General features: G+C 35.8%; 2 protein-coding genes across 2 annotated transcripts in view; one reads left to right on the top strand and one right to left on the bottom strand.

Annotated features, from left to right (window-relative positions):
• Positions 1–23,931, bottom strand: part of metrn (meteorin, glial cell differentiation regulator) — a 48,177-nt gene that overhangs the window by 12,853 nt on the left and 11,393 nt on the right. The gene's annotated exons all lie outside the window — the stretch shown is intronic.
• Positions 13,707–22,698, top strand: stub1 (STIP1 homology and U-Box containing protein 1). Its single transcript, XM_024284369.2, has 8 exons — positions 13,707–13,861; positions 14,520–14,749; positions 14,855–15,053; positions 18,266–18,431; positions 18,503–18,578; positions 18,679–18,735; positions 19,434–19,550; positions 21,307–22,698. The coding sequence occupies exons 2-8, from the start codon at positions 14,636–14,638 to the stop codon at positions 21,430–21,432; spliced, it is 855 nt and encodes a 284-aa protein (XP_024140137.1). The 5' UTR covers positions 13,707–13,861; positions 14,520–14,635; the 3' UTR covers positions 21,433–22,698.

The following is a 23,931-nucleotide window of genomic DNA, read 5'->3' as shown; positions in this document are numbered from 1 at the left end:
ACGCAAGTGACGATTTTTTTCCAGTTTTTTTTAAGTTTAGCTACTTTTTCAGCCACATGCTAGCTGTTTTGGCTGATTTAGGCCTTTTTTAGGCTGTTCTTTTGGAGTTTAGCTAATATTTAAGCTACATAATTTGGCTAATTAAGGCTTTTTCTTGGGTTTTTAGGCTGTTTTGAAGTGAGGCTAGTATTTATATGCTAGTTGCGTAGGCTAATTGACGCTTTTTTTCAGTTTTTTTTCAGCTTTTTAGAAGTTTAGCTATTTTTTCCAGAATAATATTTCTGCCTTTTTACTATTCATAATTATATTAAAAAGTTATGGTTTTGAAGTTTTAAAAATTGCCATTATTCTAGATTTTTTGACAATTTTGCCGTTTACTAAGATTTTTTAGGCTATTTTCGAGTTTAGCTAATATTTCAGCTATATGCTAGCTGTTTTGGCTAATCTAAGTTTTTTTTGTTTGTTTGTTTTTTGGGCTAATTTGGCATTTAGCTAATATTTTAGCTGGCTATCAGCTTCAGCATTTTTAGCTATCAATTTCAGCATCTTCAGCAGACAAATTCAGCTTAAAGCATTAACACTAGCATTATCTCAGGTAATGCTACAGCATAATTATGTTAAAAAGTTATGTTTTTAAAGTTTTAATTTTTTTTTTTTTTTTGACGTTTTGGATGTTGGCCCCTTTTACAATTGAGTTTGACATCCCTGGTGTAGGATATATATATCAATGTCTCATCATTTAGGAGTCTGATTAGTTGGAATTTAGTTGAAACCACTGTTTGTGATTCTGATGAGTCGTCTCTGCTGCAGCCCAGTTGTGCTTCATTGATGCCTCAGGGGTGGTGAAGATGGTGTTGTTGGAGCCCAGCCGGGGGTCAGACGGGGGATCACCGCTGTCCGTCTTGTCTGCGGGTCCCCTACCCCCCATGCGTCTTCTAATTGGCTGAATCGGTTTGGAGGGAAACTCCTAACAAGGAGCAAAATCCCTCCAAAAATTCACAATAGTTATAGTGTTTTACACATTGTTCACAGGAAAGACAGATGTTGGCTCTCTGACCACATCCACATTTGAATACCTTTCTTTGGACACAATGGGGAAACACACAAAGGGACTACATTTTGGCGGTTAAGGCAGATGTATCATTTAGACTTCAGAGAAGATTCCACATTTGTCAAGTCGTGCAGACTTTAAGAGAAGTCAAACTTTAAACATGAACTTTATGGTCACACATCAGCCTCTGATAGTTTCTTCGTCAAGGGAACATCCAAGAAGTAGTACTTTATTTCAAATTATTATATTGAAAAAACAAATCAAAAAGAGAATAACTTTAAAAAACATCAATGTTTTAAAACAGCACGAATTTAGTATTTAGTTGATGCCAGTTAAATGTTTGAATTTCCTGTCCTATAGGTTTGCCTTCACTTTCCAGTTTTACTAAAACACCTGTAACATTCATTAAAGGCGAATTCAAACTAATCCAGATGATGCTCATGTATAAATGTTTTTAATTTTTTTTATTTTGGTGGTAAAAGAAAAAACTGCAGTGAATTAGCAACGTTGAAACACAGAAATCTTTTTTTTCTTTTGTTTTATGATGTTAAATTGTTTTTGTTTAATGAAATTGGCCATAAAAATGGCAGATTGACCAAGCTATTTTTTCAGCTAAATGCTAACCTAAGCTTTTTATTTTTAGTTTTTAATGCTTATTTGGCATTTAACTAATATTTTCGCTGCCTATTAGCTTCAGCATTTTCAGCTTCTAGCTTCAGTGATTTCAGCTATCAGCTTCAGCGTTTTTAGCTATCAATTTCAGCATCTTCAGCTACTAGCACTATCACCTTCAGAGGCCAAATTCAGCTTAAAGCACTACTAGCATTATCGCAGGTAATGCTATTTATCTAGTTCATAGTTATGTTAAAAAGTTAAAGTTTTAAAGTTTAAAAATTGTAGTTTTAGAGTGTTGAATAAATGTTTATCTTGGTCGGCTCCTGACCTAAGGTGTGTTTTGTAGTTTGTACTAACCGACTCCTCCTCGACCTCTCGCCCTGAAGCTGCATTTTCACTAAACTCTTCACACATACTCACAAATTTGTGCAAAAAGGATCAAATACTTCTTAAACCGAGTTCGACATTAGGTTAACTATAAATAACAATTGCTGTAGCTATTAAAGAATTTCCAACAGCCAAATAAATAAACAATCAAATGAAGCTCAGATGTGAAAGCTCAGCCCTCTTGGCTGTAAAATCTCAGTTTCTTTCCAAACCTTAAGTGTTCCTGTAAGTTTTATAACATCACAGAAATAATTCAAACTGCTTCAGGGTTTGAGAGATTATTGAGGTCATCAGAACAAATGATGTTCAGCTATTGTTGTGTTATATAAAGTAAGTCTTTTCATAGTTTTATTTATTGCAATAGTTTACTTGGAAATTTATGTAACAATTTCATCCCATTAAATACATTTTAAAGTAATGTTGCTTTTGGTTAAAAAAAAAAAGAAAATTGACAGTAGTTGTAACTGGAGAACTTTTGCATTTTATCCTCTGGAAGACAATTAAATCCCTGCAAAGGACTATAATTGCATTCAGCCTTCTTTTATCTCCCATCATCTTTCAGCGACTCCATTCAGAATCCTTGCTGACGTGCTGCTTGTCCTTGAGGTTCCCTTTTGATCGCATTTTCTTTAAACGCTGTCACACACACACATCCGTCCGCTCTCTCAGCACCTGCGCTTCAGTGTCCTCCACCTCAACAATGAACCTGCCTTTTTCAAAACGTAGCTTTGCATCTGTTGCAAATGAGGTACCCTTTGAACGAGGATAACCCTTTAGGGGGGAAATGTTGTGTCGCCCTGGCTCCGGTAAACCTCAACCCCCTCTGACCCACACAAAAACACACACCTCACTTCAGGGGTATCGGATCACCAATCCCTCAGGGTGTAGTTGCTTGTGTAGCGTAATGTTCTCAGGATAACAGGTGGATTTGAATGTATCTAACAGGTGCAGAAAAAACTATTTATTAAGTAATTTTGTTAATTGCTTCTGGTTTTTATTCAGAAAAAGAAGAATTATTTATCGAACCGCTGCTTGTTAGTTTCGTCTCCTTTATCTGGGGCCAGACGGGGGGTTGGCAGATCCTGACACTGATTGCAAAGAAACAGAACAGAGTCTGCTTTGACTGAGTGACTCTTCAACAGAGGTGGTTTCATTTGTCATCAAGCAGACAAGCAAGGAGGCAAAAAAAGGACTGAATTTGCTGAATAATTAGAGCTTTAAGCACAAGCCTGAATTGTTGCAATGATGCACATATGCATGAGCTTATGCACTTCCCTGTCTGTTGCATGCACACACACACATTCAGGCATGGTCCCGACTGGAGGATTTTGAGCCTATCTGCACATGTATGCTGGCTAATCAGGGCCTCTTCACAAACAGAAAGCGAAGGGTCAGTCGGGGTGAGATGTTTGTGATGGAAATTTGGACGGCAGGCGTAGGAAAACAAAGCAAGACGCCCCGGAGACGACATACTTTACACATGATAACACACTGTGAGGAGATGCAAAAACGTTTAAATTGAGATCATAGCTGATTTTTTGTTTACATCACAGATAAGATCATTTTTGTGCAAATTGTAATTGAAAAATAGGTTATATAAATATTTCCAAGAATTTTGACTAATTTTAGCCTCTAAGTGTCACTCATTCACCGCTTCCCTGATCTGGGGTGAAGGTCCAGCAATTCCAAAACATGCACTGTTGCTTTTACTCAGCGTGGACGCGGCATTGACGCAGTGCATCCAATGGAACCGCGATGCCTCGCTAAGAAATGCACAAAGATAGAATTTAATGGTCCTTCGATTGAGCGGTTCTCAAAAGCTAACCTCTGAACCCCTAACCTTAACCCCTGGCGGCTACTCCCCTCCTCCAGGATCCAGAGCTTGTCTCTGGTCATTTGTCAACCTCCTCACTCTGATCTGATTATCACCCAAATTGGAATCTGCAGACTAAACACTCCTTAGAACGCTGCTTTTCAGTGACTTTGCATGATGACAAATAACTATTGTATGTCAAAAGTTGCCCAAGTATAAGAACACAACCGGCCTTCAGATGAAGAGCTGATGTGAGTATTATCTCTATATTTTTTTGGAAATAGTTAAATCAGTTAAAAAATTACTGATCTTATCCAGACCTCAAGATTAAGACTCTAAATCAGAGGTGTCAAACTCAATCACACAGGGGGCCAAAATCCAAAACACACCTTAGGTCGCGGGCTGAACAGGATAAACATTTATCGAACCCTCTAAAAGTAAATTTATAAAAGTTTAAAACTGTAACTTTTGCTGAAATTGATAGCTAAAAACGCTAAAGCTGAAAGCAAAAAACGCTGAAGCTGATAGCTGAGATCACTGAAGCTACTAGCTGAAAGCTGATAGCCTGTTAATATATTAGCTAAATGCCAAATTAGTATAAAAACTATAAAAAAGTACTATAAAAAAAATCGTAGGTTAGCCCAAACAGCTAGTATTTAGCTAAGAAAAATAGCTAAACTTCAAAATAGCCTAAAAAACTGAAAAAGCCTAAATTAGCCAAAACAGCTAGCATGCAGCTAAAATATTAGCTAAACTCTAAAATAGCCAAAAAAATCTTAGTATATTCCAAAATAGTCCAAAAAGCTAGGAGAATGCCAATTTTTAGAACTTTAAAACTAACTTTTTAACATAAAATATATTTGGTCAAAATTATACAAGTTAGAAAGAAGCGCAAGATAACATCGGGCCAATAATAACAATAAAACAATATGATCTGGAGGGCCGGATAGAATTACCCGTAGGGCCGCATCCGGCCCCCGGGCCTTGACTTTAACATGTGCTCTACCTACATATTCAGCAGCTATGACTTTAACACAGAAACTATTTTATAATGGCTTACTCAGCCCTGCTCTTCTTTGCCAGTTTCCTCGAGCATCAGCCAATTTCCACATAATTGCTTAAACTTTCCGATGTCAAGGAAACATGGCCGCTGTCCAGTATCGGTCAAAGCATGAATCAGTTTTCCTAAAAAAAAATTAAGAAATATAGCTAAAATAAATAAACATTTCATTGAGATATAGACTTGACCTCACAAAAGATCTCGATACTTTTTTTTAGGTTGCTATTTCGATTGCTTTGCTGACAAATTAAAGATTCAAAGTGTCTGTTATGCACTTTTTGGCTTTAAATCAAGCTTTTCAAAGAGACATAGTGATCTCCAAAAATACAATTTCCTTTCTCAAAAGGCCAGAAACCCTCTATAGTTTAACCTTTAAGGACTCAACACACACCTCTGTGTTTTTAGCTTGATTTATTCCAAAGTCGCCTTTAAAACCTCAAATACAACATGGCTAATTTCAGTGTGAGAAGTTCAGGTATAGTTTTCACACCTGCAGGAAAAAGAAGACCGCAGAGCAAACACCCCCCCCACACATGCACAGTATTAGCCGGTTGCTCATTATGTCTGCTTTAGCTCCTGTGGATTGTGTTGGGGAAGTTTGGGGCCTCGGGGCAGGGAGGGGTTGGGTGACCTGAAGAGCACGACCTCAGGGGACATTTTAAGAGTTAAAGGGGGGAAGCTGCGCACGAGGGCAGGGGGGATGGGGCATCAGTGGACAGGGAGGGAAAGTTACTGCTTGGTGCCCCACTTATGTCACAACATTCAATCATTATTTCAAATAAATAAAGAAAAAAATAGTTTAATCCAGATGCACAATCAGAGAATTTAATGCACATAAAAATGTAATTGTGAGAAAATCGAGTAAAAATAAGAGTCAAAATTTACAAATAAATGAAAAAACTTTGGCTATTAAAATGTATGTTTTTCTGAGTTTTTTCTCATTAAAATAGAAATGCTGTGAGGAAGACATGACAGGCAAAGTCTATTCTTTTGCGTCATGATTGCAGTTTCCCTCCAAAAAGCCAAGCATCCACTGAAAAGCGTCCTGCCCGCCACTTATACGAGCCACTCGGCAGCTGCTCCCTCCATCCACAGTCATCACACATCAATCTATCTTAGTGTGGGTGTTTTGAGAAGTGGGGGTGCCTCAGTCACCTGTTCACCCCCAGGAGTGTGAAACATTTTTGAACTAACACTGAAAGTTTGGAAAACAGACTCCTTAGTTTGAAATTCAGATGTTTTAGTGAACCAACACAAGTCAAACGGTGAAAGTTTTGTCAGACCTGCAGATGCAGAAATTTATCATTTTGTCTGAAGGCTATCATCATAGTATATTTTTTTAAATTCTTAAATCTGTGAACTTTGCCACAAAAGAAATCCACATGTAAATATTTATGTTTTCAGAATCTTCAGCTTTTCATGATGAATAATTGAAGGCGTGTTGATAATGCAAGAAAAACCTTAAAAATAAGTAAGATAGTGGGAGTAAGACAGCTCCCACTTCCACTTTTGTTAAACAAATACAAAATTTAAAAGAACAAATGCTGTTTTTGGACACCATCAATGCTTTTAAAGTGCCACTCCAAATATCTCTTGATCTATTTTAAAAGTGGTCTTTTAATTATGTTTTAGTCATTTTTTAATAGCTGCTTTCTTAGATAGTTTCTGCAGAGTTCATTAAAACTTACCTCTGAGTTGTGTAGTTACCAAGCCTGCCCCCATTTCCCATCATCCCTTTGTTTTACACTCTCTCCCACTAGCAAACCCCCACTCACACCCCCAACATAACAATATAGATGCAGCAAAAATGGTGAGCAATATCGGAGATATCCAGTCATACAGCTTTGATCCAGATACCAGCTTTTACGAAGCATTTACAAAGACATAAAGGGATCTAGTCATCTACAAGATGTATCAGAATGAAGCGAAGAAGGGGACTTGTGGCTTGATGTTCTAGGTTCTATGTCACACCTACAAGCTTTTTCCAACTGAATTTTTTCATCTGTTCTTGATTCACAACAAATTGATTACAAATTTGCTCAGAAATGCCATTTTAGGCTTAATTTACTTTATGTATGCCCTCCATCATGAAAAAAATGCTCAAAAAACACGTTGAAAACACCATACACCCCATTTTTTATTACATTGGATCATTTCTTTATTTAATATTTAAATATATTTTTTTTTACAACGAAATAAATCAATTTTCAATTAAAACTTAAAAAAATAAAAAAGACAACATTTTAGTAAGCCATCTTTCAAAATAAAAGAAAATAGCTCTAACTTATGTCTAAAAATACAGTACACTTTTAAAAATAACTTGATTTTTCTTTAAGTTACCACACTATGAAATGCAACAACAGATCAAATAAAGAACTTTAGTTTAATCAAAGCTTCAAATGTGAATCAAAGTTTTTCTAAAGGCAAATCTGCAACCATTCCTTCATCTCTCCATGATGGGCGTCATTACAAAATGTGATTTTTGTCAAACCTTTCAAAACCTTCTCATTCCCTTTAGGGTAAGGTTGCTGGGGCTTATCCCAACCACTGTCAGGCGAAGGTAGGATACATGCTGACTAGTTTGCCTTTCCATTGCAGAGTCAGAGAGACAGACAGCCACACCTAAGGGGCCATTTTTAGAATTACCAAATAACTAATGAAGCCTAATGTCACTATTTGATTCATTTTTTAGGTTTAGCCTCGGGGAAGTTTACATCTCAGAATAACGTGTGGGAATTTTCATTCATGCACAAACAAAGTAAACATGTTTGTGGATGGCGGGAGGACACGGAGAAAACCCACACATGTACAGGGAACCAGTCTAAACCAGAGCCTTCCTCTGTGAGACAATAGTAAAAAAACAAGAAAAAATATTATCCAAAAGTTGATGTTATTGACTAGAGCCAACAATTATAAATGTTCCCAAAATGAAAAAGAATACTTATTTTTTTGTTGCAAAAATGTCTATCCTGAGAACATGCTCTGATCTAAATGCAGATCAGATGTACATTTATTTCACACCTGGGAGAGAAAATATTTATGGGAAGCCAGAAGATGTGCATTGATGGAGACAAAACAAGTGATCCATCATTAGAGCCACACAGGAGTCCCTGGATTAAATATTTTAACTTTAATCTCAGATGAATCCAGTCTGATTTAAAATATGTTTATATTTTGGGTTTATTAAACTCTTTTCAACACCGGGAAGGACTTTCTCCCATTTATCCTGAGGGACGCTGAGATGAGCGATCTTAACTAGAGCTGTAAATCAAATCCACAAACCAGTCACAGATGATTGGGGTCTTCATGAGTAATGATCATTTTCTGGATTGCTTTATTTTAGTTAAATACACAAAGTTTTGCGTCACGCCTGAATTTATTTCATCACAGAGTATAATTTGTATTTGATTGATGCCAACTTGAAGCCACGAACACCATTACACACCAACTTCTGGCTTTGGAATTGTGCAAACTCGGCAAAATTAGCTTTTTTTTCCTTTTAATAGACCCCCCAAAAAACAGTAATGATAAAATATCTTGCATTTTGATTAGCTAAACCACAAGAGATTTTGCTCTCAACCTCAGTTTGCTGAATGAGCTCAAGCCAAAAGCAGGCACCAATTTTAAACAAAATTTTGTTTATATTTTTCAACATAGAGGTTACACAAATTATATGGTTTGTTCTTGGTCTAATTAAGAAGTCAAAACCCTGTCAAATGACGTAATGCTTTTTGGCAAAAATACAAGTTAATACTGATGTTAAAAGTTTATGACCTTTGACTTCAACTATGAACCCAACTTTAAATTTTAAATAATCCAAATGTGCCAAAATGTTATAAAAGCAAACTAATGAATGCAGATACACTTTAAACAATTTTTTTTGTTATCACTGATGAAACGTGTCTCATTAAAAATGTGCAAATTAACATGTGTTAATTAAATTATAAGTGTCCCTGAGTGTTATGAGCACTTCAACAATATATCTTTTTCCATTTTTGGTTACTATCATCACCTTTGCCTCTTTTTCTTCACTTCAATGGATAGATTTACGCTAGGGGTGTATATTGGCAAGAATCTGACGATATGATATGTATTGTGATACACATCTTGGGATACATATCGCAATATATCCCAAGACTGTACCAGAACAATTTTTCTTTTTTTTTCTTTTAAGAGTATTACTTTGAAAACAAAAAAACGAAGTCATACTAAGTAGTACAAATGGAAAACAAAAGTAAGACGCTGAAGGACACTCACAAATAATTTATTAAATATTATCTTGTCAGCATTTTAAATCGATTCAAGTATCGCCTGATGAAATATCACAATATATCAATGAATCGATTTTTCACTAATTTCCACTCAGTAATTGTGATTAATTGTTTTGACAGCTTTATTTTAATTACATAAAAAAAAGAAAAAATAACCAGAGATCTCAAATAAGGGGCTTATAAACCCGATTTGGTGGACATAAAGAGAAAACTGTGATTGACATTGGACTTTTGTGTCCCTCCATGAGTGGTTTTCTTTGGTCTCACAGTAAAAAAAAAACACTCATGGAGTGTTTAAGGGGACTCACAGTAGGTTTACATTTGAATGATTAAAGAATTTGTGAAAGATGCTGTCTGCAAACATTGATTTGACCGCAGTTATTTGTTGTTTATTATTCTCTCGTCAATCCTCTTATGTGTTAAGCAGGGGAATTATTTTTTTATACCAAACTGTTCTTGTTGCATTCAACCTGAATGAACTACCGTGGGTCTTAGAGACTATACCCTTCTTAAAATGAGCAAACCCACCAAACAAAGGGCCACCATAGAAGAGAATTGTTGCTTTTGTTTTACCCATTTGAACCTAAGGTTTCCCTTCATGCAAAAGAGAGCGTGTTCGCTCTTTCTCTCAGCCTGGGCATTTTGGCGCTCAATAGTGTAGGGTGATGCCAAATAGGAAAACGACTACACAGGCATTAAGAAAAGATGTCACGAGGAAAGGGCAGCTTTTTAGCTGTGCCAAAGGAGCTGGGCAACTTCCTGGTCTGGTTGCCAGGGTTACTGGAAGCTGAGCCAGCTGGTGCGTTGGGCAGCCGTTGGGTCTGCTGAGGTAGACTGCAGAGGACGGTTGGGATGTTGTAAAGCAGGGGTGTCAAACTCAATCGCGCAGGGCCAAAATCCAAAACACGCCATTAGGTCATGGGCTGAACAGGATAAACATTTATTAAACACTCAAAAACACATTTTTTTAAACTTTAAAACTGTTACTTTTCAACATAATTATGAACTAGATATATAGCATTACCTGCAATAATACTAGTGTGAATGCTGTAAGCTGAATTTGGCAACCGAAGATGCTAGTGCTGATATTTGAAGAAGCTGAAATTGATAGATGAAAATGCTGATTTGATAGCTGAAATCATTGAAGCTAATAGCTGAAATCACTGAAGCTGATAACCAGCTAAAATATTAGCCAAATGCCAAATTTTCCAAAAAAAACTAAAAAAAAAGAAAAAAAGTTTAGCCAAAACCGCTAGCATGTAGCTGAAAAAAGCTAAACTTCAAAATAGCCTTAAAAACGGAAAAAGGCCTAAATTAGCCAAAACAGCTCGTGTGTTAATATTAGCCTAACACCAAAACAGCCACAAAAAAAACCCCAAAAAAAGGCTAAATTAGCCAAAACAGCTAGCATGAAGCTGAAATATTTGCTAAACTCCAAAATAGCCTAAAAAATTCAAGTAAATGCCAAAAATGGTCCACAAAGGTATTAGAATGCAAATTTATTAAAATTTAAAACAGTAACTTTTTAACATAATTATGAATAATAAAAAGGCAGGAATATTCTTCCAGAATAAATCAACTTAAACCTTCAATAACTTTCAATATTTTACTATCCAAAAAAAAATGTTTTGTCAAAATTATACAAGTTAGAAATGAGCGCAAGATAACATCGGTCAATAATAACAATAAAATAAAATGATCTGGAGGGTCGGATATAATTACCCAGAGGGCCAGATCCGGCCCCCTGGGCCTTGACTTTGACACATGTGATGTAAAGGAACAATGAATTAATCGGGAAGAGCATTGATTTTAAATGTAAGCAACAACATAAACCTGAACTTTTAAGTGGCTGTTTGATCACTTTGAGACATTTAAACCACACAAAAACATGAAAATCTGGATAAACTTAGTTAAACATTGTGAATTTGTGAAAACATGACATTTTTAAACAAAAAAATAAGTATTCAAACATTTTAAACGTTCTTTTTGCAGTATAAAAACATGATTTTTGTTGATTTTTCAATTTTTCTTGACTTTTAGAAGATTTTTTTTTGTCCCACTCTGACCAACAGGTTTAAAGCTTATCTAGGTAGGTGGGTGTTGTGGGATTTAAGTAGACCATACTGGGATGGGTAAACACAGCTGGGGACGCATCTCTGGAGGGCTGCAGCTTAACAGACCCCTCCTTTACACATTTATTGGTATGTTTGCTCAGAGGATGTGTCCTAATCTCCAACCATTGATGTCTGTGCTGAGCCCTTACAAAGGCGCAACTGGCTGGTTTGAAAATGACCTTTTCCACAGTCAAGGTCTCAGTAGTTCCTCCTCTGTTAAACATGGATGATTGCAAAGACCCAAATGTTATCTGCAAATTTGTTTTGGAGTTGGATAGCTCTAGAAAATTGTTTTATTAAAAAAATTAAATTAAATAAAAAATTTTCAATGTTTTAATCATTCCTAAAAAAATCAAATTGATGCTTTCAAAAAATATTTACAACTGAATGAAGGACAAGCATATGAGCCTCATCAATTCTATTTTGGCACACACCTTTATTTGGCACACATCTATTAGAATTAGCAGATAACACAGCAATGGTAATTCAAAATACTGTACTCTGGTTTGAATCCCAGCTGGAACCTTCCTTTCTGGAGTTTTATGTCTTCCTCCCACAATCCAAAAACACGCTTCAGAAATAAATTGGTTACTAAAGTGAGAGTGTGGCTCTGCGACAGACTGGGGACTTGTCCACGACTTGCCCAACAGTACCCTGAGACGGGCTCTGGTAACCCTGTGACCCCGAAAAGGATATAGGAGATAAGAAAATGGATGGATGTACTATTAACTGCTTTATAATAAAATACCCCAAAGACATGACTGACATTTAAACAAACAAGTTTGCCTATGGTGCCATCTGCTGGCAAATACACTAAATGTCCTCTGCTGATCTTTTGCAAGTGCATTTGAGATTTGACCCAACTGTCTTTCTTTTTATTATGTCTTTTGGTGTGTAATAATGGTTCAGATGTAAAAATATGCAAACAGACATTTTTTTATCTTATTTTGAGAACAACTACTTTTAACACATTTTGGATATGCACAAAAGTCTCAGAAAAACCTGACTTGCCACTCTTTGGTGCCTCTTTCTCACATATATATACTGGTACTTATTCAGTGTGCTGCACAGTGGTGCAGCAGTTACCACTCTTGCCTTATAAAGATGCCTTCAGATTCCAGCTTGGACCTTTCTGTGGAGGTTCTTCCAGGTTCTTCAAGCAATCCAAAAGCATGCTTCATAAGTTAATGGATAATTCTAAATTCCTCTTAGGTTTAACTGTAGGTGAGTGATTGTGTGGCCAATGCAACAGACTGGCAACCTGTGTAGGATGTGCTATCCTTTCACTCAGCACTGGCAGGTCAGGTTCTGGCAGCCCAGTGACCCCAAAAATGATACAGTGGGTTTAGAAAATGCATAACAACAAATTTATTTTTTTTACAACTAACCCGTATTTAACCAAGTAAAACCCGTTATGATCAATATCTCTTATACAAGGTCAGCTTTACGTTACAATAATGAAAATAATTAAAAATAGAAAAACAAGATTGAAAGTATTACAATTTTAAAATATCTAAGAAATAATGTTATTAATACAACATTTAAGCTTGGCTTTACTTCCTAATATAGTTGAGAAAGATCCTTTGCTTTATTTAACAACAAAAAAAATGGATCAAGCTAATATAAAAACTAATAAAAAGACAAAAAAAACACTAAAACAATGTTACTTATCAACTTCAGAACTGATTTATTATCTTCAACTCTTTTAAATTAGTGCAATAATAGAAGTTTAAAGAAATTAAGATATGTAAAATTCCAAATTAATAATGAGTACTAATATTAATTATTTTTACAATTTAAATAATTTAGAATCAGGATTAAACAATCACTTTATTTGGTAGAGAACTGTTGTTATGGTTATCAAAGAAACTGTAAATTTGTAGTCGGTCAGTATCTTCTGTCTATTTATATAGGTACCACTAACCACCACATAGTGATGTTACATCAGTGTGGTTACTTGTATCAGTGGTCAGTTATCTCAGTACTAACCACTACTTAACACTGATACTGGGACCTTCACAGCTAGAAGGCCCTGGTTTCACTTTGTTTTTATGTCCTCCTCATAGTCTTTCATCCAGCAGTCCAATGCAACATTAATTATAGGTTTCATATGTTGAACTTGTCTATCTGTGGCGACCTGTCCATTATGCACAATTTCAACCATTGATTGATTTCAACCTGAAGTAGCCTGGAAGGGTTCCAGCAATGACCCTCTATGTTTAAGATGGAATAAATATATATATATATATATATCATCCCATAATACCAAATTATTACATCAGTCTCAATAAAGATGGTTTGTTTTCTCAATATGCTTACAAAAAAATAACATATAAAGTCTGCATTTATGAGATTTTTGAAGATAAAACAGGGAAACTCCAATTAGATTTTTTATCTTCTCGGCTTCCGTCGATACAGCGTAAAGCGTTTGACGTCAACACCCCAACATTCCGTCATGACAGCTCGTTCGGGGAAAAAAATAATTCGTTTCAATTTTATATCAAACTGAATCAAATCTGTTTAATCTGAATGTAAAATTTCCGATTAAAGGTGAGTACCGACTGTTGTGAATAACTTTATTTAACCCCGAAACAAACGGAAATGGACGTCAGGCAACTGTAATGCATAAAAGCTAACCTAGCATTAGCTAGTTTAGGCTTTTTGAAGAAACCGAGCTGCATTGTGGTAAACATTGAAATCCTAGAACAAAATGTACTGTTTTTGCTTTAGTTGACTACATTCTACTTAAATGACATTTCAATAAATTGATTAGAGCTGTGTGTCCCAAAACAAAATCGTTTCAAGATAATAGCTAAGCTAACTTAGCATAGCATAGATTTCAGTGTTCGAAACTAAAGTTAGCAATTTTGTTACCTGTCTTTCTTTTTCATAACATTAAAACAATTCAGATTTTTTGTTATGTCAATATATTCTGGTGTTTATTTATTTTAAATGCGCCTTTTACACAAAAACCTGCTCTGGGTGGGTGTGTAATGGCTGTTTATAAAATAGCTGTGCTCGCTATTTGGTGGCCATCGATTTCCGAATGTGAATAGTTAATTCGCCGGGAGTCTAGCTGTGATTTTCAGCTGCGTGCACTGTCAGCAAACCGAATGAATGCGTTTTGAGAGACACGTCGAGCAGCATTGCACCGAGATCGTAGAGGAAGCGCATTGCAGGTGCATCGCTAAGTTTGCCCTGTTTGTAGTGTGTGAGACCCTGGACGGACGGGACCTTCTGAAACCTGTTATCTAGCCAGCCGAAGAGACGGGGAACAGGATAGGGAAACAGGGCGAAGCGGGCCCCGCGGAGCCGGTGGAGAAGATGGCCGGCAGCCCGGAGAAGAGTTCCACCGCGCAGGAGTTAAAGGAGCAGGGGAACCGGCTCTTCCTCTGCCGCAAGTACCAGGATGCTGCTTCCTGCTATAGTAAAGCTATTGTGAGCATCTGGGATTTCTCATCCATACACTAGTAACGAAGATTAAATATTATGAGCGTAAATACAATGATTAAATTCTTCATTTTTGCACATTGTGTCTTCCAGAACCGTAACCCATCAGTGGCGGTATACTACACCAACAGGGCCCTCTGCCACGTGAAGCTGCAGCAGTATGACAAGGCTCTGGCAGACTGTAAGCATGCTCTGGAGCTGGATAGTCAGTCCGTTAAAGCTCACTTCTTCCTGGGTCAGTGTCACCTGGAGCTGGAGAACTACGATGAGGCAATCGGCAATTTGCAAAAAGGTCAGAAAAAACTTCAAATTAATTTTTACAGTATGCTAAACTTTTAACTTTAATTGGTACTGTCTTTATTGGCTTAATTGTATTTACCTCCTTGTGTTAGAAGTTATATTTATTTTCTAGATTCTATAGTCTTCATCAGTAGCTTTCATGTTGGTTCCTCTGGGTAGAGGCCTATCACAGGTACAGTAAAGGTTTATATAATAACAGTTGTCTGTGGAGCTGCAGAAGACAAGAAAAGATGAAGCCAGTTTCCCATTAGAGTTTAAAGTCTCTGGGTGTATTCAGACCGGACATTTGGTTCGCTTTCAAAGATCCGGAACAAGTTTTGAATACACGCAAACGGACTCTGGTCCGGGACCAGGAACTGCTCTCGGACTCATCTTTTACAATGTGAAAGGCATGTGTCAAAGTCAAGGCCCGGGGGCTGGATGTGGCCCTCCAGGTCATTTTATTTTATTTTTATAAATGGTCTGATGTTATCTTGCGCTCAATTCTAACTTATATATTTTTATAGAGAGTAAAATATTGAAAGTTATTTTAGGTTTAAGTTGATTTATTTGGGAATAATATTCCTCCCTTTTTATAATTCATAATTATTTTAAAAAGTTAGAGTTTTGAAGTTTTAAAAATTGGTATTATGCTAGCTTTTTGGACTGTTTTCATTTACTAAATTTTTTAGGATATTTTGGAGTTTAGCTAATATTTCAGCAACATGCTAGCTGTTTTGGCTAATTTAGGCTTTTTAAAAAAAATGTTTTTTAGGCTGTTTTGGAGTTAGGCTAATATTTACATTCTAGCTGTTTTGACAAATGTAAGCTTTTTTCTGTTTTTTAGGCTATTTAGAAGTTTAGCTACTTTTAGCTACATGCTAGCGTTTTTGGCTAACCTAAGTTTTTTTTAGACTAATTTGGTATTTAGCTAATATTTTAGCTGGCCATCAGCTTAAATGATTTCAGCTATCAGCTTCAACATTTCAATTTCAGCATCTTCAGCTATCATGATTAGCATCTTCAGCGGCCAAATTCAGCTTACAGCATTCACACTAGCATTCACTCTTTATCGCAGGTAATGCTATATATCTAGTTCATAATTATGTTAAGAAGTTATGGTTTTAAAGTTATAAAAAAATAGTTTGAGTGTTCAATAAATGTTTATCCTGTTTGGCCTGAGACCCTAAGGATTTTTCTTGGATTTTGGCTCCTTGTGCGATTGAATTTGACACCCCTGCATTACGTAAGCAGAGTAGGAATGAAGCGACCAATGAGCCACCAACAAATTATTGCAATACCATCGACCTCATGAACCATGTAACGCATCGTATTGTGAGGTGTTTCCCAGCCCTATGTGATGCACATTGTTTCTCATACGGTTTTCGTAACAATCAGTGTAGGATTTATGTTAATCTTTCTCCAGTTTCTTTGCCCCGCCCTTGTAATTGCTGCCCAATGACTGAAGGGACATTCAGTCTTGTGGTTTTGTTTACAGGCTTTAGTTTGAAACAGAAATGTCCAGGAGACGGCAGTCCGAACACAGACGAAATGCAAGGTTCCAGACTTTATTTGGACCAAATTAAGCTGACTCGGTCCGGATTTACAGACTTTTCTAGCCTGAATACTCCCTCAAACCAGCATTATCCCTTTTAGATGTACTACTGACAGGAAAAAAGAAGTACACATTTTAGGCGTTGAGGAAAATTTGCTTAAATTTGTTTTTTACTGTGTAATTCGAACAAAGTATTTTGTATGGGGATGAGAAAATCAAATTTGATCCTGTTTTTAAACTCATCAGCAGTAACAAATAATTGTTTTCACCTTAAAATCTGAGCATTGTATTAACTACATGCACATATGAAGAAATGACCAAAAATTTTTTTTATTTCAAAAAGTAAAATGGATTGAAATAGAAGCAAAGGTTTCCCAAGCTTTCCAACAGACATGACTAATGTCCTTATTGAAGTCAAAACACATTAACAGAAAATGGAGTGGAAGTAAAATGTGTGGCTAAAAAAAAGTTGCTCTATCAACAGAAAAGCTGCAGCCTTAGGTGGACTGTCATGCAGAATTAATTCAAGAGATTTGGGGGAACATCACAAGAAGTGAAATGAGGACATTCAGTGGACCAAATAGTTACCACAAACAGACGGATTTCTTTCATCAAGCCACTTCTGAACCAGAGACAGTAGCTGAATTATTTTTTACCTTGACCCAATAGAAAAGAGCTAAATATTTGTTCAGTACTCCAAAGTTCTCCTTTCAGGTAAAAGTGAATGTATTCAATTTGAAAATGCATTGAATCATATTTCCACATGTTGCTGTGAATTAGCTTATTTCACATAATTGAGAAGTGGAATATTGTGGAGATCTCTGAGATATTTCCGTCTCAGAGAGTTTACATCACGTTTCAAAGTCAAGGCCCTGGGGCCAGATCTGGCCCTCTGGGTAACTATATCCAGCCCTCCAGATCCTTTAATTTTATTGTTATTAAATGCCTGATGTTGTCTTGCGCTCATTTCTAACTTGTATAATTTTGACCAAATATATTTTTATGGAGTGTAAAATATTGAAAGTTATTAAAGGTTTAAGTTGATTTATTCTGAAATAATATTCCTGTCTGTTTATTGTGCATAATTATGTTAAAAAGTTAAAGATTTAAAGTTTAAAAAATTGGCATTCTGCTAGCTTTTTGGACTATTTTGGCATTTACTAAAAGATTTTATGCTATTTTGGAGTTTAGCTTATATTTCAGCTACATGCTAGCTGTTTTGGCTAACCTAAGTTTTTTTATGCTAATTTAGCATTTAGCTAATCTTTTATCTGGCTATCAGCTTCAGCATTTTTAGCTATCAATTTCAGCATCTTCAGCTATCAGCACTAGCATCTTCAGGGGCCACATTCAGCGTACAGCATTCACACTAGAATTAGTGCAGGTAGTGCTAAATATCTAATTTATAATGATGTTTAAAAGTTTCGGTTTTCAATGTTTAGTTTTAGAGTGTTCAATAACTGTTGATCCTGTTCGGCCCACGACCTAAGTTTGTTTTGGATTTTGTTCCCATCTCGTTTTTGTATTTTACTTGTTTCATTTTTTGTGTTTTTTTCTGGAGCTTATATTCAATTTTATGTTCCATATCAAGTTTAGATTATAAGACATTGCAGTAAAAGGTTTGCTCAGCAGTCATGAACCAATTTGCAATCCCTTCCTTTGTTTTACAGCTTATAACTTGGCAAAAGAGCAGAGGCTGAATTTTGGAGATGACATTCCCAGTGCTTTACGCATCGCCAAGAAAAAACGCTGGAACAGCATTGAGGAGAAGCGCATCAACCAGGAGAACGAGTTACATGCTTATCTGACTAAGCTCATACTGGCTGAGAAGGAAAGGTGAGCTCTCCTGGTAAAAACAACTTGTTTCAGTCGTTACATCTATTTAATCATAATTTGATATACTACAGAGAGTTGGATGACTACAAAGAAAAACACGATGACAATCAGAACGGAAGCGATGCTGCCAAGATTGCATCAAAACATGTATGTTTTTACATTGACTTTGAATTTGTTTGTCATTTAGCCACAGCAGCTGTTACATCTTTGCTGACATTTATTTTTTTGTATCATGTGACCTGAAAAGGACAAGTATTTAATGGATATGGAAGAGCTCTTCTCCCAAGTTGATGAAAAAAGAAAAGTGAGTATTTTTTGAGAAATATTAACATTTTGGATATTAAAAATACAGGTTACATAACACACTTTTATTGCTTCCAGGAAAGCAGAATTATAAACTTTGTGAATACAAATGTTTCCTGGCTTTTAATCACATTTTCTGCTGATGTCTGTTTCTTTATCTTTAACCGACATGATATTACTGATAAGATGATGTAATGCTGAAGAAAGGCAGCCTTGTTTTTCCTCAGTCTTGGCTCAGTGTGTTTCTATGGTTACTGCATGCGTTTCTCGTATAGTTAAATGTTAACAGCAGAGATGAAAGCACATGAGGGTTTTTTTTTATGTTTATAAAGTTCAGTCAGTCTGAAAAACAAAACTTTTTTTTATTTTTTAACAACAAAGCTGTTGTGTTTTATGATTTTTTAAAAAATGATGCAATTTCTAAATGTTATTTACGTTTCTTTTATTGTGGTGTACCTTCTCTGACAAACAAATTTGCTGTTTTCGAAATGAACAGTATAATTATAATAAAGACAAATTTGTTAAACACAAATTAACGAGGAAGGAAGGAAAAAAGATATATATATTTTTTTTTTACAAAACTGCTTTCTCGTTAAGTTAATGTAGTGTTGAAAAATCAACAGATCTGCATTGAATCTTGCTGAAGAGGAAAAAATAACTTTTTATGTCACAATTTGTTTGGTTTTATTGTTTTTTCAGAAGCGTGAAATCCCAGATTATCTTTGTGGAAAGATCAGCTTTGAGCTGATGAGGGAGCCCTGCATCACACCAAGTGGAATCACATATGATCGCAAAGACATCGAAGAGCACTTACAGGTAAAGGTTTCATTGAACTCTTTAGATGAGCACGAATAGTTTTGTTTTTTTTAAATAAGTTTACTTTAAAGACACACTCCGATCATCTTTTGATCTATTTCCAATGGTCTCTTAATTAGTACTGTCATGCAATTTATTTTTTGTGATTAATGAATTGTGACCTGTAATTAATTATTTGATTTTAATCAATTTATTTTAACCTAATATTTGCTGTTATAAGCCTCATTTTGAGGTATTTTATTTAAGTTTGTGACATTGTGGCACTGTAAAAGATGAAAATATTTTTTTCCAACCCCTGAGGGGTAATTTTTATTTAAATCTTGATCAAATAACAACATAAAAAAAACAGTAGTACATTAGAAATTCATCTCTGAAGTTGTGGGCGGGACCGTTGGCGTGGAGCAACCCCATCCCGCCTTCCTGTTGCTAAAAGCTTGAGTCACAAATAGGATCTTTTTCAACCAGCATTTTTTCATCTGCTCCTGATTCACAGCAATTTGAACTAGAAAAGTTGCATTACCAATAATACTAGTGCGAATGCTTTTTGCTGAAAGTAGTTGCTGAAGATGCTGAAGCTTTTTGCTGAAAATTGTAACATAATTTCCTTTAATTGCTGAAGGGATTTGCTGAAAATGCAAAAGCTATTTACGAAAAGCTAAATTTGCTAAAAGACTGGACATTTCATTTAAGAACTATGTAATAGTACTGAAGTTGACCTAAATTTTTGAAAGATTTATAGTAAAACTGATTGAAAATCCCTAATACCTGAAAATTTTGCAAAAATATTTAGTGTTGCTTAAATATGAGCTAAACTCCAAAATGGCCCAAAATTCCTCGGTAAACTAAATTAGTCAAAAACGTTAGCCTGTTGCTAAAATAGGAGCTAAACTCTAAATTAGAGTCATCTGGACCCCACAAGACAGCGGGCTGTACTTTTTCTTTCAAGGATTTTTAAAATTTGTCATGGGAGGGATCTAGGGCTGCCACAAACGATTATTTTAATAGTCGACTAATCACCGATTATTTTTTCCGATTAGTCGACTAATCGGGTCATGCACAAAGTGGATGTAAAACACACATCTTAACCATCATTCGCTTTAAAATAACTAAAAACTATATATATATATTCACACTAGCATCATCATAGATGAAATGTAAGCTGAATTTGACCGCAAAAGATGCTAGTGATGATAGCTGAAGATGCTGATAGCCAACTAAAATATTAGTTTAAAGGCCAAATTAGCCTAATTAAAGCCTAGGTTAGCTAAAACAGCTAGCATGCAGCTGAAATATTAGCTAAATTCCAAAACAGCCTAAAAAACTTAAACAAAAAAAACTAAGCTAGCAAAGACAGCTAGCATGTCTGAAATAAAAAAAACCCAAAATAGCCTAAAAAACCTTAATAAATGCCCAAATAGTCCAATAAACTAGCATAATACCATTATAACTTTCAACTTTACTATACTCTGACTCCATATAGTACAAAGTAACGACTAATCGACTATTAAATTAGTCGTCGACTATTTTAATAGTCGATTAGTCGTCGATTAGTCGACTAATCGTGGCAGCCCTAGAGGGATCACACATGAATATAAGGGCGGGGTCATCTAGAGAGATCACAAGGGTTAAATGTCCTCCATTACCACTAAAGTGCCACACAAAATGTTAAAAACAGCATTTTCATCAGAGTGGGTCTTTAAGTAAACCTTCAAGTACTGAAGGATTCTTGTAAACATCTTTATCTGGATCTTTGCAGCGAGTTGGACACTTTGACCCGGTCACCCGGAGCCCCCTGACCCAGGATCAGCTGATCCCCAACCTGGCTATGAAGGAAGTGATCGATGCCTTTATCCAGGAGAACGGTTGGGTGGAGGACTACTGAAAACAAAACAAAAAAACACCTCCCATTTCTCCCTCATGCCCTCCCCGCCTCGTACTCAACACAAAGCCTGAACTACTGACGGCTTCTGGAAACAGATCACCCCTTGCCTGGATATGCATCGTACACGAGCAGGAAAAGCCGCACTCTGGACTGCCTGATGGGAGCCATGTATCTCGGTTTGCCTCCTCCCTGCATTCAGTCTTTGCTGTAAAACTTCTCGCTGCAACTCTCCACGGCTCAGTGTTCATATGCTGCTCCCTTTAAGAGCCTTTCTTTCTCTGTCTTGTTTTTCATTCTTTCCTGTTCGACTCTTCTGTAATCAAACGTCTTCAGGCCTCTGTTGCACACTTCCTGCTCTTCTTTCCTTCTGTTTCTGAGTGCCACAGTTATCGACAAGTTTCAAGTGTTACACGTAGAACACTAATATTAAAGAAAAAAGCATAAAAATGATCATTTTTAGCTTTTGATTTGGCCTTTTTTTCACTAAACAATGTTTGTATACGAGTTTTACATCGAAAGCACAGGTTCATCACAGTTTTACTGCAAGATTTCTCATGAACTCGACACAATTTTCTTTCCTTTTCATATCAGACACCCCCATAGCAGACAATTCAAATCAGCTGAATGTATAAATGATGTATTCCATAGAATCTTTTTTTTAAAAATAATTCAAGGTGTTTTTGTATTTGATTCATTTGAGGTCATCATTTAAAGCCTTGAACAGGAAGCGTGATAATGAAATGCTGCATATAAAGAACGTTTTCATGTTGCTGGGTTTACATTCAAATCTTTCAACCAGATCAGACTCTGTCCCCCCCGCCAAATCAAAGAAATGCTGGAAGACTTCCGACCATCTTTCATCCATACCTCAGTCCAAGTGTTTGTGTGCTGGAGCTCCAGCATTTTCGGTTCCGTGCTTGTAGTCGGCCGGTTTTCCAGCTGAAGGTGTCTGTGGTTAAACGGGCTTGTTGGTTGTCGTTTGTTTTGGGGTGCAGACATTGTACATAATTTTGCTGGTCTTACTCAAAACGTTATTTCTTGATGATATAGTTTCTTTTTTTCTGGAGAAATCCTAAAGCTTGAGAAATTGTATTAAATGTAGATATGTTGATAACAGAAATTCCGATTCCATTCATTTGTCCCCGTTTAAGCATAAATTTGGGAGTATGTATGTTGTGATGCTAGTGGATCATTAAAGGAGATACAAAGAGTGAATGGAACTCTACTGCTTATTAGACATTTAATAATAAAAGTTATTGCAAAACTTTTTTTTGTTTCTCTAAATCAGAAATTACTTAAAAACCTTTTGTCTCTTTTGTTGTTGGAGTCCAGCCCACATGATGCTGTTGTGTAATTTCTTATTTGGCCACTAGGTGAAGCCCCTGTTCACCTTTTAACTGAGACAATTAATTAAAACAATTCAAAAATATGAAAATTTAACATATTTCTGCTAATTTTGACCCAAACATTTAAAAGTTATCTATGGATGAAAGTAGAAAAAAAGAGTTCAGTCACAATTGGGTAGAAACCGAACTTTAGAGTATTAAAAACAGTAGTTTCTTATTTTGGATGTTTATTTTTTAGCATTACACTGCCATATTTATTAAAATCTTTGCAATGTTAAGTCTTTATTGACTTTTTAGACTATATAATAAATTCCTCCAGCCAAAGTTGGAGGAATTCATTCAAATATTCAGGATCTAACTGAAAGTATAAATCTTTTTATTACTAATAATTGAATCAAATCAACTTTATTTTCTATTTCAGAAGATCACCTTAAACAAATGTTTGAATGTGTGCTTGGTGCAGCTTTTCTGCATAGAAATGAGATCCTTATGTGAACCTATGTCATTGATTGTTAGTTCAAATTTATAGTCCGGTTCTATGGAAAACTGTAAAGTTCCTTCATGTTTGATACTCAACATCAAGGGTTGGATTGAAGGGGTAAATCCCCGGATTTTTTCTTAGTGCTTCAGCAGGGATTAGGGGTGTAACGGATCACAAAACTCACGGTTCGGATCGTGTCACGGTTTTAGGGTCACGGTTCGGATCATTTTTCGGATAAGTTGAATGTTAAAAAAATAAAAATAAAAAATACGACAACAATATGAAAGCTAATTTTTGGAAATGCTTCGAATCATATATTCAGTATGAATATAAAGTACTTCCCACACACCATATTTATATATGCAACATTAAAACGTTTGCCCATCGACGCCTATTTATTAAAACAAAATATCTTTAGAGTTTGAACACAAACAAAATGCTAAAACATGTAGTTTCTGACTATATTTGCATGTCTTGCGACCAAATCTACAAAAAATGAGAGAAAAGAATGTTTAAAAATAGACAGCTGCTGCTCCTAACTGGGAGATTCTTTGAATACAGAAATTGATATGTGTACCGATGCTTTTATTCAGGTCTTAACATTAAATAAACCTGATATATATCCATCCGTGTCATTCATTATGAAGTTGAGTAAAGTTTGTGACGGAAGCT

Source organism: Oryzias melastigma, linkage group LG19 (genome assembly GCF_002922805.2).
Source record: "Oryzias melastigma strain HK-1 linkage group LG19, ASM292280v2, whole genome shotgun sequence".
Lineage (NCBI taxonomy): Eukaryota > Metazoa > Chordata > Actinopteri > Beloniformes > Adrianichthyidae > Oryzias > Oryzias melastigma.
The sequence above is the reverse complement of the archived record's forward strand: the minus strand, read 5'-3'. Positions and strand labels throughout refer to the sequence as shown.

What these genes read in the sequence shown, in the direction of transcription:
- stub1 (XM_024284369.2), top strand. Translation starts at nt 14,636, where the DNA reads ATGGCCGGCAGCCCGGAGAAGAGTTCCACCGCGCAGGAGTTAAAGGAG. An exon ending in CCTGCTATAGTAAAGCTATT is followed by an intron (nt 14,750 to 14,854) that starts GTGAGCATCTGG and finishes TGTGTCTTCCAG; the next exon opens with AACCGTAACCCATCAGTGGC. An exon ending in AAGTTGATGAAAAAAGAAAA is followed by an intron (nt 18,736 to 19,433) that starts GTGAGTATTTTT and finishes TTGTTTTTTCAG; the next exon opens with AAGCGTGAAATCCCAGATTA.